The 16572-nt window shown below is 46.2% G+C and overlaps 3 protein-coding genes across 3 annotated transcripts; 2 read left to right on the top strand and 1 right to left on the bottom strand.

The window, feature by feature from the left end:
* Positions 1-84: 84 nt before the first annotated feature.
* F5Y00DRAFT_239627 (uncharacterized protein) lies at positions 85-1252 on the bottom strand. The gene has a single exon (XM_048008113.1). The coding sequence runs from the start codon at positions 851-853 to the stop codon at positions 266-268; it is 588 nt and encodes a 195-aa protein (XP_047863954.1). The 5' UTR covers positions 854-1252; the 3' UTR covers positions 85-265.
* Positions 1253-2896: 1644 nt separating this feature from the next.
* Positions 2897-4820, top strand: F5Y00DRAFT_96944 (putative cation diffusion facilitator family metal ion transporter). The gene is made up of 7 exons (XM_048014387.1): positions 2897-3133; positions 3190-3239; positions 3298-3342; positions 3411-3558; positions 3611-3864; positions 3919-4233; positions 4321-4820. The coding sequence occupies exons 1-7, from the start codon at positions 3049-3051 to the stop codon at positions 4723-4725; spliced, it is 1302 nt and encodes a 433-aa protein (XP_047863953.1). The 5' UTR covers positions 2897-3048; the 3' UTR covers positions 4726-4820.
* A 6762-nt stretch (positions 4821-11582) lies between these two features.
* Positions 11583-16552, top strand: F5Y00DRAFT_239616 (folliculin-interacting protein N-terminus-domain-containing protein). The gene has a single exon (XM_048008112.1). It carries the CDS (start codon positions 12269-12271, stop codon positions 15908-15910), a length of 3642 nt encoding a protein of 1213 aa, XP_047863952.1. The 5' UTR covers positions 11583-12268; the 3' UTR covers positions 15911-16552.
* Positions 16553-16572: the final 20 nt, after the last annotated feature.

Below are 16572 nucleotides of genomic sequence, written 5' to 3'. Positions count from 1 at the left end.
TAACTAACAGGTACGTTAGGAAACCTAAAGTTGCCCCCCGCATAATAATGTCGGCAGTATCGAGCGGCTTCCCTAAAATAATCTGACCGCTTTCCTTTTTTGCGAACAAAGCAGTACCCAGGTACCTAGGTACCTATTACCCCTAATACATCCCAGGAACATTGATGGAATTTACAATCTTCACTCCACCTCCACCTTAACATTCATCTGTCATCACAATCCAGTTCAGCATTTGCATTATTTAACAAGGTAGTTCAGAAATACTTCATGTTCGTAGGTACAATATATCAACAACCTGGCTCTTCATCTTATCCGTCACCACTTTCCAGGTCAATTCAATTAACCTATCCGCGAGTGCATCGTCCTGCGCTAGCTTACTTCCTGGCTCCGGCACAGCTGGTGGGCAAATGTATTGGCCCGAGTCCTGTGTGTATGTCGCGGCAAACATGGTTAATACGGCTTCTTGGAATTGATCCTTTTTAAAAGGCTCAAGGCCGACAGCCATCGCATATCCGCCCAGCGGGAAAGGTTCAAAGATGTCTTCTTTGCTCATCTTCGTACTCACGAATCCCGGATGGGTCGCATTCATGAGTATGTTGGGATAGCCCGCGTCCGTCACCTTCCGAGCAAAATATCTAGCGTACAAGATAGCCGCAGGTTTGCTACATCCGTATTGTGCATTAGGACCAAGGTCGCGGTTCAACTCCTCTAGGCTCTCAAATCTTGTGTCGCTGGGCGTCGATTGGTACACGTTGTGTGCCTGGTTGGATATGCGAACAACATTGACTTTCTCTGCGGTCTGCTTCATTAGTGGAAGTAAGTGAGATGTGAGGATCACATGGCCAAATATCATTAACGGTCATGTGCCTATCGACGCCATAGTCTGTGAGCTGGCAGGTCATGATTCCCCGTCCAGCGTTGTTTATCAGGATATCTAATATGTCGCTCCTTCGTGATCTCTTCGGCCATCTCTTTTACTCTCTCCCGATCTGATAAGTCGCACTGCATCCACATAGTTCTATCCGCTACCTCTTGGCCTAATTCCTTCGCGATGGCTTCCTTAGCGCCCTTCGCAACATCGTCGGATATCGAAAGGATATAAACTTTGGCAACGTTGTGCTTTAGCAGTGTATACCTAAGCACGGCCATAGCCGATACCTTCGCTCCCGCCTGTAATTACGGCAACCTTTCCCGTCAGGTCAGGAACTTGGTCCAAACTGAAAGGGTGGGTTGTAATGTCATGAGCCTTGCCACCGAAGTTTTCTCCGATAGTATTCTAGTGACAGTATCAATTAACTAACAGAAATCCTCCAAAGTTCTCTATTCCTAGTATTGGGGGAGATAGCCATTATGCAGCCATCCGCTATAAGCCATGGGGACATGCCTTGATGGCCTTCATACCCTCTAACAGTATTCCCCGTCTCGGCGTAGCTTGTCGAGTAGCCTACGTCGAAAAAGTTGCTAAACTTGAGTCAGTTCTCGGTGAATAGATCAAGTGGCTCAAACGATACACGACGGGGCGGGCCGGAGAGGCTCGGGATAGTATACTACCAAACATGTATGAGGAAGCCTGCATTTGAACGTAAACAATTTTTTATAGAAGTACTTGCAAATCACGATAGATTGCACCTGGTCAACCGCCTTTCTAAACAATATCATCCAGTCTCATAGAGAGAAGACTAGTTTGCTCTATGAGCATTGCTATTTCCAAGCCGTCATCTACCCCCATTTTGTGTTATTGATATTATTTTGTTGTTGGCACTTTTACATGCTTCGCTTCAACATGACGTGCTGACTCGGTACTGTCGTCTAGGTATCCTACGTCACAAATGTACGGAATAGCGTAGTATTATTAATCTAGCTTACCAGAATAACACATATTGTCTTGCTTGACCTTATGTACCTAAAGTAGTGAATCAAAACCTAAGACTCCTAGTTCCGTGGAATATTAGGGACGGTGTTAGGATTGAATACATTTGAATGACGATATTAGATAATACCTCTTACAGTTGAATAGACTCCAATGGCTATATTGTTAACGTTTTATTCCCGTTCAGATGCACAGACCATTACCTCTGAGTGTTTCTTTACCTGTCTCCATCTACAGTGGGTATGTATCTGATGTGACCCTTGAAATGCTTGTATTGCACGACAGTGGCACTAGGTACCTAAGGTAGGTTAGTTCGAGAAGAAAACAAATGCGGTGCTCCCGTGCTCTGATTTTCAATATGTAATCATCCTCTATCTTCGGGAAATATAGATCTAGATGCACCTGCAGCTGAATCTGGCAGTTTGTAAGGTGCAGTCTCCGATTTATACCGATCCGGTGAGCTGGAACCGTCCGACGAATTTGTGAGAGGCCACGACACTACTGATGCTTCTCAGGGTCCGCTATGACTCTCGGGATATCACATAAAAATCGAACATAAGAGCACGTCGCGCACATATCCCTAATGATATGTCACTTTCTTGTTTTGCCACATTCGATCTACGGGGCTAACCTATATAACCTATATAAATTAACCAAATATTTTTCCTTAGCGACAAAGAAGATATCACACATTTGCTCATATCATCTCTTACTGTCAGTGCAGAGATTATCCCCAATTGGAGCAACCCATGTTTCGCTGTTGATTCGAAAGAACAGGGGTGATCAACGGTTTCAGCATGATCGACGGCAGAGTGTCCAATACTCCAGTCAATTGATAAGCGAACAATTCTTCTCAAGGTCCACGTTCGAATGATTTTGTTCTTTTATGCCCTATTAGATGATTCAAGTGTCATACATTCACGATTCGCAAGTGACTGCAGTCTGAGCATACAAACAGATACCTTCCTCATCCTCTATATAAGTCAACGGACGAATCGACATCTGATAATCAATTAGCTCCGCCAAATATCTCGGTTCACAAGAATTAGTACATATTTCAGTTTTAACCGCATAGCAACCCAAATATAAGTTGTAGCCGTAGCCTAATTAATATCAACGATTCATCGGACGACATCACTTCCGACTCTAAACCCGCTTTTCCACGACGTTTACCGATCATGGCCGCGTTCAGACTCTCGTCAAAGCAAAAGCTTTTTGCCATAATCGGCATTTCCTTTTGTTTTTTTATTGCGGAACTGATCGGTATGTTATGGAGGCAATTTTTTCCGGAATCCAAACTCGGGCTAACCATGTCACAGTGGCCTTTTCTACCAAATCTCTGGCTCTCCTAGCAGATGCTTTCCATTACGTACGTCATATATCTGCTTGTATGTTCACCGAAGCTATGCTTAAACTTATTCTACTAGATGAACGACCTCATCGGTTTCGTTGTTGCCCTAGCCGCTATCATCGTAAGTTCAACCAGCGCATATCAGAGTATATTTAGGTACGTAACTAGATCAACTAACCCAAACATCAGATCTCGGAACGCGCAACCTCTCCTGACAACTTTTCATTTGGTTGGGCACGCGCTCAGCTACTCGGTGCCTTCTTCAATGGTGTCTTCCTGCTTGCCCTCGGTGTATCCATTTTCCTCCAATCGATTGAAAGGTTCATAAGCCTTGAACGTAAGTCATAACCCGTCCTAAGATGCTGCTATACGTTAAAAACTCCGTACAGATGTTCAGAATCCCGAGCTCGTGCTTATTATGGGCTGTGTTGGGTTGGCACTAAACATCATCAGTGCGACATTATTGCATGAGCATCACGGCCACGACCACGGAGGGCATGGCCATAGTCATGAGCATGCACAAGGTCATGAACATGCTGAGAACCACGAACACGACCACGACCACAGCCATGTTAATGTCGAGGCTGGCGGGCAGTCAAGAGAAAGTTCAGGCGACTATGATCAAGACGAGATTCCCTTAACCGTAAGTTGCTATCAGCTTATTTGCCCTCATCTCCCGTTACTAAGGTAAATCCAGCCTATAAGTGCCCATGCCGAGCACCGGCATACCATCGTGAACCTTCAATCTTCGGGAAGAGACCTTGGTATGATGGGAGTCTTATTCCATGTCCTTGGTGACGCATGTAATAACGTCGGGGTCATCATCGCGGCACTCGTCATCTGGCTTACGACACCCGAGGGTCGATTTTATGCTGATCCAGGCATAAGCATGGCCATTGCCATCATGATTCTGGTGACATCCATCCCACTTGTGAAGAACAGTGGCAAGATTCTCATGCAGAGCGCCCCGAAGGGCGTAAATATTGACGACGTCAAGCACGATCTAGAGAAGGCAAGTCATTCGAGAGAGTTATTCGTGATTATAGGACACTAGATCACTAAAAACTTCGCATAGACTAACATGACATGATGAGTACAGATCCCCGGTATCCAATCTGTTCACGAACTACACATCTGGCGCCTCGACCAGAAGAAAGCCATCGCGTCCGCCCATGTCGTGGTATCAAACAATGATATGACTGACTTTATGAGCCGCGCGCGGACCGTCGGCGAGTGTCTACACGCCTACGGCATCCACTCAGCGACCCTACAACCCGAGCTTGCAACACCAACATCGGCATTATCCACTAACAATAGCAATAGTAGCCGTAATAACATAGCTACTGGCGCGGAAGATTCCGCGGCCGCAACCGCTGGAACTGGAGCATCCTCAGGGGCATCGATTAGAAGGCGACGCCCCGAGATATCGGCCCCATGCCAGATAGCATGTGGGAACCTATGCGAAAACCTGACCTGTTGCAATACAGGTGCTATGCGGATCTAAGAGTTAACAGTGTAATGGTCCTCAAGTTGCACAATGTTATTTAGGTAGATTTAGCTATGAGACGACCATATACTACTTAGACTTATAATTGGCAATGCTGAATTCGTATTTGTATAACTAAATTACCTACCTAAGTAAGTTGATCGATCACCTCTACGACACTTGGGCACCATCTTCGAGCTTTATAATAGCGAAATAACCTACATACCAGTCTTTAACCCTGAAACTTAGAGAACACGCGATTGTTACTTATTGAAATATCCGTAATAGTTACGTCTTGTAGCTGCCACCCATTCTGTCACAATCCGGAATGCCTATGGGCCACCATTCAACTCTCAATGCCGTTACTTTTTACTAAAGCCTAAGGTCGAACATGAAGGTCCTGTATCTTTGCCACCATCTGCTAGCCTCAAACCCGGGCCCATGGTCCCGGTTTGCGATATAATATATCCACGCACTTTGGGGGTGTCGGTCCACGGGGTTCAGCTCTAGGTCTAGCTTAAGTTGCGGTAGATCCCCCGCACCAGACAGGAAACTATGTTTTCAGCTTCACCTCTGGATGTTCGTGGTCGTGGGGTGGTAGCATGGGGTCAGGGGTCGGAAACGTGGGGGTCTTGCTGCTTCGAACTCCTCAAAATCGTAATCTTTTCTTCCCGCATCTACCCACTTACATAGGTAGGTACCTACCTACGCATACATTAGTCTACGAAGGAAGGGGCCGGGAGTCGTAAATTTGCATGCGTCAACTGTAGGAGAAAGCAACTCTTGCATACCCGGACTGCCATCCTACCTCATCAGGCATGTGCATACATGTTACGTATACACAAGATCTTATTAGCAACCACAATGACAATGACGTATTAAGCTTCGTTATTCTGACCAAAAGTTTTCTTGGTCTCATTTCCGACGTCGGCTTCGTTTTCACATGATCTGCTTCAGGTAGAGAGACACCTAATCTTATCAATCCATCCATCTACGCGCACAGCACGCAATGAGACGAGCCTGTTTGGTATGACAAAGATGGCGTGTGATAGTTCCCGCCCCCATAGTTCGTCACCGCTAAATATGAGCTGACTGGTTGACAAGGAAATATTTCAGTCGACCTTCTCAAGTCGGGAAAGGACCCGAGCGACGGAGCCACGATAAGACCCTCATTCCGTAAGTACAGCCGACCTAAGTAACCACACCCATTTCCAATTTCATCCCCTTCTTTCGAACCTTGTCTCCTTTTAGTCCCTCCCCCGCGTGCAATCTTTCAGCCTTGCCGCGGTAACATTCATGCGTGCTACCTACCGGCCTGCTTGGTGCATGCAGCTCCGCGGATGGTAGCCTACGAATGAAATACCCTGTCTGCATGATCCTCCTCTCTCGTCCCCTCCCCTACCGGAACATGGCTTTACTTTTCGGAACTAGAACCGAGTAATGTCTGTATCTCTACGTGTATGGTACATACATATAGTACCTAGTAATGCGAGATATCTGGCCAAAGTAGATGGGCGGGTCCGGCCCGTGGAAGATTATTTTCCATCTTGCACAGCACAGATTCTTTTTATACAAGTCATATGGGAATAGCGTCCAATCGCTGTCAATAGATTAGGTACATATCTATGTCACGAACACATCCATATCAAACCCCAATTCCTTAGCGCTATATAAATTGTTTGAGGACACGCGAAGTCCCAATATCCGAGACCTTGTTGTGCAGCGTTGGATGATGTATAGATTCGTGCAATATTACCATGCAGGTGTCATGTATTCACTATTGACCTTGTCCGCTGCCCAAGATGCATACCAGTTCGCCGATATCCTGCCTCGGCCACTAGAGCTCCGGAATTAGCTTGTGGTGATCGATTATGAACCTTGCCTAGTATTATAGTTGGGCGGATTATTACGAGGAGTTTTAAAAGACCAATATGACGTGTTCAGAATCTTTCTGCTAGGCGTAGTTACCCGTTGATAACAATCTACCTCTTTTTGTTTACTCAGTCAACGAAGCTTACTACCTAAACTATTCGGTCTTAATATCCACCGCATGAGGCTTTTACATCTTTCACTTACAGGTAAGTCTTATTTTATCTACCAAAGCAGAAATGGTGTACATAAAACCGGAAGAGGACCCGTATCTCGGACCCGGGCGCGTTTTGTTAGACCCACTCCGGCCGGTGGTGGACACCAGTCCAGCGGGAAGTCACGAAGCACGTCCCCAAGACATCATGCCATTTAAGTCCAATATGAAACAACAGCTCTGCCCCATTTACTTCTCGTACCTGTGAGATGATATTTTATGCATATAACAACGGCGGAAATGATTTCGGCAATAAAACGTAAGAAAACTATTTCAAGGCTGACGTCAAACCTGGAAGCGGGGGTGTGGCTCTCTTTCACCATGGCGGAGATTTGTTTAAGCCCTAGGTCTGTTATGATGATTCCGAAGCAAATAGTCAAAAAGACGGTGAATAGATCATCTATATAATTAGTCTAGTAGATGCTCATGTATTTGGTACAAAGCAGCAAAGTAACTATCTATGAAGTCATTAATCTTAATCACCGGGCTTGATTTTATAACTCATCGTAGTATGACATCCGGCATTGCTTCGTCCCCATGTGCTGTAACGTGAACATGTGGATGATCTTAATGTACCTGCTAGCGAGGACAACCTATTTCCACGGAATAGAGAAGCTACGAAGTTATTACCATGGCCAAGTCAGAGACAATCAGGTTAGCGAGTCATATGCATTTGTTGCTGGACGGCGCTATTCCGCATAAGCAAATCCGATTGCTCTTATGTAGGGGATTGGTAGAGTCTAGACTTTGACTCCCATGGAAGGAAATAGGCATAGAAAATATAAATAAGATATAAGGATGATACGGCATAACCGAAAATTTCAAACATCTAGAAAGGCCGAATACGTATGACATACGTTATGGGGTAGTCGAGGGCGTATCGAGAGGTCGCTAGAAAACTGCTATTCGCTAGGGCCCGACCAATGACTTTGTTAGGCGGAGACATGAAGTTATGAGTTCCTGTTCAGCTAGTTATATAACTACCGATGGCACCTAGTATCAAATTAAGAAGTCTCAAGCTGTGATATACTAGTCTAGTTTGACGATCTGCGGCGCAGTTAAGCGCACGGTCAATCCATCAAGAAATCCCGGCTCTAGGTAGTATGAGAGGTTGAACTAAATAGACAAGAGAAATGGTGAGAGACGGTCCCATATGCTCGATATTGAGAGACTGGTTTAATGCTAGGTTCGGTAGCACTGATCTCACCTCAGATCTTCGGTTCAAATTACATACCGATCGAATTTGGAGGGGAGCAGATTACCTCAAGTGGCTGCAATATAATAAAGCTTGTACTATGTTATTGACGACTCCGCTGGTGATGATGATGATGATGATGATTATGATGGTCTGGGGTAGTTCGAGTGGCTAGCAAGCGAGAGTAACCAAGAGATGAAGATCTTGTTTAGGATGACATACTATGTATGCAAGTATCTCGACCCAGTGACAAGGGTATCCAAATGACTAGGAAGACACGCTTAATGAAATACAGGCCTGGTCAAAGCGCTTCGGCAGCGTAAGAGGGGCAATGTGAGGAAAAAAGCTTTTGCATACTCTCTATGTACCTTCTCCATCGGATGATCATCTAGAAAATGGCGCATTTAAAGCTGCCGTTTGCTAGAGCTTCTAGAACTAACATCTAATAGGCTGCCGGTATTAGGTCAGTACTCGAAGCGCGGAGCCTATGATAGCGTTCTCGGTGTCCAATAACTAAGACTAACAAGAACGTATACTTTTAATCGATTTTTTTCTTTCTCGGAGCGGAGCTCACTCAAATCGCGCAGCGCTATTCACTTGAAGACTAGCCGAGAAACTGCAATCCAGGCTGTTTGATTACGGCGTGGCCGCGGTATGTCAACCTTTTCCCTTACGTGGATCTACGAGATTAGTAGCGCCGGTGAGTATACGTATAGCTCTTTAGATACGTAATGCTTCTTTTTTTTTTTTTTTTTTTTTTTTTGATTAGCTACAAACTTTAGCCTGTTGACGCCGCAACGTGAAGAACTAGTAATAGGAACTTCCCTCATATAGTCGAGGCGACTTGAGTGCTAAGACGACGTAAGATGGGATCGGGAGACGTGTTCGTTAAACATAACTGGATAAAATACCCAAGTAGCCAAGAATCAAGATGAGCATTTGCCGACGGTAAATTATCACAAGCTGGGAGAAGACGGAGTTAATGAGTGGTTGTAGTGGAGCTGACCGTTTACCAATACTTCGACTTGCCTTAACTTTGATTCGGACGTTGCGTTGCGTTACGGTACTTATCTTACGTCGGCTGGGATGAACCATCTCGATAATATAGAACCGAACTCTATGGCATCGAAATTTGTGCATGCTAAATCGTATGCTAATTAGTCAGTAGCGTGACCTTTTCCTTCCGATCCCTTTCTTGGTGCCGGCCTAGAGATCTAGCCCTGTGGCTAGCTAGTCTCCATTACGTTATTAGATGAAAATAGAAATATATTGAGAGTTACGTCGGATACGACACCACGGCTTGGTTTCGGACTTCTTAGCAAGCTGAGCCTCATCCCGGACCGTTTGGACCATGCTTATTTGTAGCACAAGTACGACAGCCGCGTCAGTGGCGGGTGTTGTTTAAATGCAAGATATCTATCCTCCCTTGGGGTTGGCATGGTGTAGCATAGAGAAATGTTTATGATCGGCCGGCAGCTCCTATTTTGCCCTGCATTGCTGCCCTTGCTATCTTCCGAATCCTGAGATTGGGGTTCTCACCGCCGGTACTTCGAATTAGTCGTTTTAGAGACGGGAGAGCGATAGACAGACGGCGTATCGCCCACACAACTTAGCCAACTTTTACGAGAAGGTAGCATATGCCAGTTACAGACAGCTGGAATTCTATAACCTCTAAAACCACAGAACTAAATGCGAATGGTATACCATGCGTATACCAGCGAATAACGATGGTTCAATAGAGATATTGAATCAAGGTATCCCCGGAAATGATGCGTCCGATCGAGGGAATATCGATGGAGCATCATGTGCATAGTAAAACTTGTATGCGAGGGGCTAGAGTCGAAATTGAGGGGTCTCAAACAATGGAAAAGGTAGTGACGAGCGCGCATATATCATCATATGCGCGGTACATACAGGAGACCTACAGGAGGTGATGGTAGGATTGTTGAAAGAAACAAGAATGTAGTCGCGTGTGCTCTTCCCGAAACAGAGATGAGCTGTGACCGCTTTTCCCGGAATACCTATTGCTAGAAATGGAATTGAATACTATGTCGCTGGAACGCTGTTGGATTGGATCGTGATAAATGATAGAACTTAAGCCCGGTCTGCAAGCCACACACAGATGGACAGATGGACCGATGAAGCCCAATGACAAGACAGATAAAAAGTTGGAACAGCATTGGTGCCTTACGCACCGTATGAGATATCTTATAGATACTGTATCCGATCTACTTTGCATTATGTACCTAACCTAACCTAACATCAGCACATGCACGGCCGAATATGTATATGAGGTACCGTGACTGTCTGTACAAATAGGTAATCGATAGTCAAGTTGAGCTGTAGATATATCGGGAGGATATGCCTTAGGTACCTAACCTATAATTATTAGTTTCCTATCTTTAACTTACCTTCATACATATGTGTGCCTTTTCGCCAGATGGTTATTTTACTTCTTTGCTCTATTGATGTTAGTTCGGGACGTTAAGCTGACATATGTAGAAAGACCCTCGGTACTGTACAATACTATATAACAAGCCGAACATTGAACCATGTACATAAGTGACAAAACTAAGAAGAGCTAAGAAAAGCATCCAATGCAGCACTTGCATGCGTACCCGCCTATTTGTGGGTAATGGTCTATTCTGTACGCAAGTACGGTTATCTGGGGATCCACCGGGCGCTGTTCTCTAGGGCTAGGGCGCTATGGGATGCACATCAGGTAGGCAGGCTGGCAGGCTGGTAGGCTGGCAGGTCGACTGGCAGGTCAGGCTAGCGTCCGCTACAGTCGTGCAACAACAGAATACATAGAACAGTTAAAGCTGATTGATTACCAACCCAAGCACAAATAGGTCATCTCTCTTATTCACCGCCAGATCGCATCGAATCCTTCAGACCGACTCCGGAACCAACTGTCTGGGAAGAGACACATCTGCAGTCTTCTCCCACCCTAGTTTCCAGTTTTGGGTCTGTCTGCGTTTGCGTTATGCCTGGAATATCTGGAGTCGTCTGGGGTGGTTATTACTTATTGGTAGGCTGATAGGTATGTAGGGTACTGTCACAATACATTTCTTAGATCTTCCATGCGATTTGGAATATCTGGGTACCCGACAAAGAAGCTTCGAATATTTAATAACTACCTCTTGTACATGCTAGGACCCTGCTTAGAAATTCAGCTAGAATAATTAGATGGAGACTAGAAGCATCGAAAACCCCACAAGTATATACCATAGTAATTGTGTTTAGGTATTGTTGCGCTCTTATGGGAAGAAGTCGAGAAAGGGCAAGTATGTAGATGTTCATGCAAGCGCAGGTTCTTCTTGGCATTTGGTCGCACTTTGTATTGGTAAGTGTATTCAATCACTGTATTATTGGTGAGATTGGACGTCATAAATCGGCAATGCTATGCTTCTTTTTTTTTTTTCACTTATACTATGTACATTGTCGTAAGTACCGAATAGCTGGGGTACCCTTAACATTGAAGAAGTACACTAGTGTAGCTTGAACTTACCTAACATAAGAGGGAAGCGGTCATCCACTTACCGTACCTATTACATACATATATGCATACATATGTACCTTCCTAACCTACTTAATGTAAGCTTCGAAAGAGGGACGATTCAACAACTCTTATGTATCGTACCTTACGCATTACTCGCAGAAAGACACTTCCTTTCTCTTACTCACAGTTCGCATCCTTTTACCTCATTACGCGTAAATCTTCTAAGATTCATTTGCATCATCCCCGGATTTTACATATGCCTACTTGAATTTGTTCGGCAAAACGGTTCATTGAGTAACAACGTGTCCTCGAAGGCGACTCAACTCTGCGCCCCTGTCCGTCGTATCCATTCATCTCCGATTACGCACATTATTACAGTGCTCTTACACTTTCACGCTCTTACGAGTCTTCAACTAAACGCGTGCGACTTGTACTCAGTTTGTCACTCCATGGCCTCGTGGCCTACGACATTCCTTTAGATTGGATACAGTTGCCTTGTTCATATTCAGCTTTCAGTTTGTCGTGGATTCGATTTCTTGTTTATCGCCATAACTACATCATCTGACTCTCACCATCGTGTTATCCTACATCACTCAGAGATAACTTCATTGCGCCTGTTTCAATGTCTTTCTACGCCATGGTCAACGCCGCGGAGGGCCCTCGCCACTGGATGGGTGCTTGTTAAGACATCGGCAGTTTTTACAACTCCAGAGTTGTTGATGACTTACCTAGGTTAGGTATATATCCGGTATATTAGGCTTTGAAAGTACCCAAAACAACAATGTTAGGCAAGCTGTTTAATCTGACGTCGGGAACGGCTGGAGGTACAAATTCCCAAGAAGATTCTTTCCCGACTAAACCGTCACCCGAGTCGATACAGGAAGATGTTCATACGCGGAGCCTCTTGTTCCCGGATACGCAGGCGCTCTATTATCGTCACGATCAGGTGTTTCCGTTATCGTCCACGTCTGGTGTTCAACCCGGGGCTTCCGCAAGCCCCTTCGACTATGACGGCGATATTGATATCGACGTGCGCGATGTTCGCATCATAATCATGCAAGACGCTTTAGGCTCTGCTAGTCCATCGTTATTGTTTGATAGCCACCAAGTCCCATCACCTAGTTCACCAGTTGATCGCCCACAGCCATCGAGTGCAGCTTCATCCTCCCAGTCGCTCATGCAGGATCTTCGACGTGCTCCTACATCGCCGCGGAAGAGTAGTCTCGGACAAACCTCGAGGCCACTAATTATCCAGCCTGGCAGTCCTCAACCCCGGCAAGGTGCATTTGATCGACGTGGATCCGCCCAGTCCCGCGCCTATAGTGCTGCGGAGACTGAGTCCCAAAAAGCTGCTAGGGAATATCGTGAAGAGTTGGCCAGCTTCTCCAGTTGTATCTTTGCTAACTCTGAAGTAATGTCTTATAAGGGGACATCGACAAAGGTTCACATCATTCCAAGCGAGCCGCGGCCATCCGCCGTCTCTAGTTCATACGTGGGAGATGGGCGAGGATCGATGGGGAGATCCAGTATGAGATCAAGCAGGTTAGCACAATCTTTTACGTCGGAGTCGGCCAATGCACATTTCCAAGCGTTTTCCGCGCCTCCCCGGCAGCAGGACCGCAGCAAGATTCTGGTGACCCGCCTGTTTCCAGTCAACCTACCAAATGACGATCTTGATTCGCCTACTCAGGCTACAACATCCCATAGCCGCTTTTCCGAGGATAGCGGAGGATTCCCGTTTCCTTATTCCCCGGACGATTCTAAGCCTAACAAGAAAAAGTCGAAGCCGATACAGAAGAGGACGCCGATGTATGCCGTCGCTTTAGTTCTTCAACTTCCTTCAAACCCGCCTAATGCCGCACCAGCAAATGCGTCGAAGCCCGTATTTCGAGGACCAAGCTCTTATAATGAACAGGACTTTTTTCCTTCCTCTTTCGGATCTGCGCGCCGATCTGGGTGGACGATGATCGGTTCCGGGTTCGGCTCCGAATCATTTGAGTCGGCATATAGTAACGATGTCGAGGATCGCATGGATGCGATCACTCAGCACTGGGACATCATTATGAGGACCCTCACCCACCTGCAATCTATAGTCGCCACGACATTGATCCCGATGCTGAAACAGGCGGATATGTCAGCTCCAGATCCATATCCCTCGAACGTAGCTGCTCAGATCGCTCGAACATCATCAGTGAAGAGTCGAAGAGACTCGGATGCATCTCAGATGAAACCGTCTAAGACGAATGCAAAACTCGTAACACTACCTCCCAATTGTTTAGCGCAAGATCCACGCATTGGCCAAGAAATTGACGACGCTAAGATACGAATTGTGTCTGGTCTTCGAGCTACAAGAGTTATAACAGGGCAGGGTCGTTGGGGACCGTGGAGGGAGGAGGCAAGATGGGTTGCAAAATGGGCTGGGACTAGGGAGCAGGGATTTTTCTTTTTCAATCTGTTGACGGCGTTTCTTTCGACGCACACCGAATGGCTCCAAGCATTAAGTCCAGTTTGGTACCGGAGGCGACGTTATCAACAACAAAAAGTAAAAAACGAAGAAGATACCTCCTTACCATCTCGCACGATTATAATCGCCAAGGACAAAATGGCTGCCAGGAGATTGATATTCTTACTCTCCGCCTTTCTGCCTGCTAACCAGCAGCTACCCACAGTCCGTGCCCAGCGCCCAGCAACCTCCGCATCAGTTGCGGCCTTTGGCCACTCGCCACCATCGTACATAGTACCGATCAATAAGGAAGAGTCTCTACGCCGGAAAATCAATCGGCGTCAAGGGCAGAGAGGTGCTTCTCATACGCGAAGTTTTAGTATACAGTCGCAAGCTACAACGAGGTCTGTAACGGGTATTCCTGCACAGCTCGCGCATCTCAGCATGGAGCTCTCTAACCAAGAACGTCGATCGTCGGATTTCATCAAGCCAGCGAACCTACCTATTGTTGGGAACGATCTTAACACGCGAAAGAGCAGCGCCGCGACAGCCAATACAATCGTCCCGGACTCGGCTATTCCACACTTCTCTACAGTGCACCGGAGTAGTACCAGCCGCGGCACCCGACCAAACAGTGGTGGCAGTTTTGCCGCGGATGATTTAAAGCGGACACTCAAAAGGGGTGATAGTACTGGCCACGCTAGCCGTGCGAGTACTGACTCTCGTCAAGGTTCCCGATGGGGAAGTGTGATTAGCGGCTTGTGGAGTACTAGACGACGAGACTCAACCGCTACCACGTCGCAGACATCGGATATTCTCGGTCATCCCGATAGTCCACTCACATCGCCTATTCAAGCAACGGTTAGCGGCAGGGACAAACTTTCAGAAATGGTTCGGGAAGCTCAGCTACTCGATACATCCACTAAGCAACAGGCGGAAGGTGAACATACTCCACTTCAAGAACCAGATACCCCTCGAAGGTTAGAAAGTAAGCAGCTCGAGTCTCAGTCGAGAACACCAGATCCCTTAGGTGCATACGAATCTCCCGTGAAGACGTCGATTAATAACGATGACGGAGTAATCGACGTGGATGTACAGTTCCCAGACTACCTCACATCGTTTGAAACCGCCGTCAGTTCGCCGTCTAGTAGTGGTTATCTCTCGACTCCTGGCCTAGGTAGTGGGCTCGAGGGCTTCGAACAGTTCTCTAGACTGGCTATTGATGGCGATGCTCCCTTAAATGTTGCCGGGTGGTTAAAACGCTTTCACCCGGATTTTACGTTACAGGCAATCCCACCGCAGGGTGATCTCCTAGATGAAGTTCGAGAATCTCTAGCCGCGGAACCGACCCCTACAATGCATCTTAATTCGATACCAGCAGAGTGGCCTGCGGAACACTGGGTTGACGTAAGCAGTGCTATTATCGCCGACACAACCAACTTTACCATTAAACGGCTCCGCTATCGCCGTCTAGTCAAGCCCAAAATATTGCTTGACCGCAATACGGCTAGTTACCTATCGCCGTATGGTTCTTCTTTGATAACACCAGCGCTCTCGCCTTACGAACAGCCTATTAAGGATAAAATCGAAGAAGAGGAGCTCTTTAATTTCGATGAAGCACTTATCGACGCCGTGGAGAGAGTCATCGCCCATAGTAGTGATGTGAGCAAGGGAAGTTCAGCTACGTCTTCACGATCAGCGAGCAAACGGAGAGAGAGAAGGGATAGTGAAGCTTCTCGAACGACAGAGCAAGAGGTCCCGACGTATCAAATTGACTTCCAGGAAGTACCACGCGCGGAATGTAAGATGGTTGTCTTATCTGCGTTATCCGGAGTTGTACAGGACGTTGTAGACCAGCGGGAGAGAGAAAGCCAAATACCGAACCCGACTATTCCTTACCAAATAAACCGCGAAAAGGAGAGCATATTACGAGCCGCGGTTAGGACATGGCTTGATAATGTGGAGCTCACTGATGGATAACTTCCCGAATTCCAAATCTGCGGCTTCTCTAGAAGGACATTTTCGTTTCTAGTGTCTATAAAGGGGAAGCTTTTATTTAATGATAATGACTAACGACTTTATTTTCTATTGCGTTTTGCGTTTGATTTGCCTTGAGGGCACACAATGGGGCGTGGCGTCGCGACGGAGAAATACACGAACATGTACCACCACCAACACAGGTCTCATTTCTAGGGGAGGGAAGATTAGAAAGACGCATTTTTCGTCAAAAGATACCCCAATAAGTACCTAATGCATGCACTATTACATGGTATTTCATACATTTCCTCCCTTCCAGTTCCAGCATTTCACGTTCGGTTTAGGGGAGTGTCAACACCAGGGGAGTCCAACGGAATGATTTGATGGATGGAAATTCCATGCATTATCCGGAATTTCAGTAAACGGTGGGCGAATGGGTGTTTCTTTAGTAAGGCAGGAGTGATTTTGTAGGTCGACACTCAAGTGTTTAGTGCTGGGATACTAGATGACGCGATACCATATAGAGATGGTAGCGTTATTATTTATAAATGCTACACGATGTAATTTATATCCTATGCTATGTTCATTTCCTTCGACCATCACATCTTAAGCAATGCTCGCGATAAATTTACGAGGTAATCAGTATGTTCTTAGGTGTTAAGTAA

Source organism: Daldinia vernicosa (genome assembly GCF_022497035.1).
Source record: "Daldinia vernicosa strain CBS 139.73 unplaced genomic scaffold F5Y00scaffold_29, whole genome shotgun sequence".
NCBI lineage: Eukaryota > Fungi > Ascomycota > Sordariomycetes > Xylariales > Hypoxylaceae > Daldinia > Daldinia vernicosa.
The sequence above is the reverse complement of the archived record's forward strand: the minus strand, read 5'-3'. Positions and strand labels throughout refer to the sequence as shown.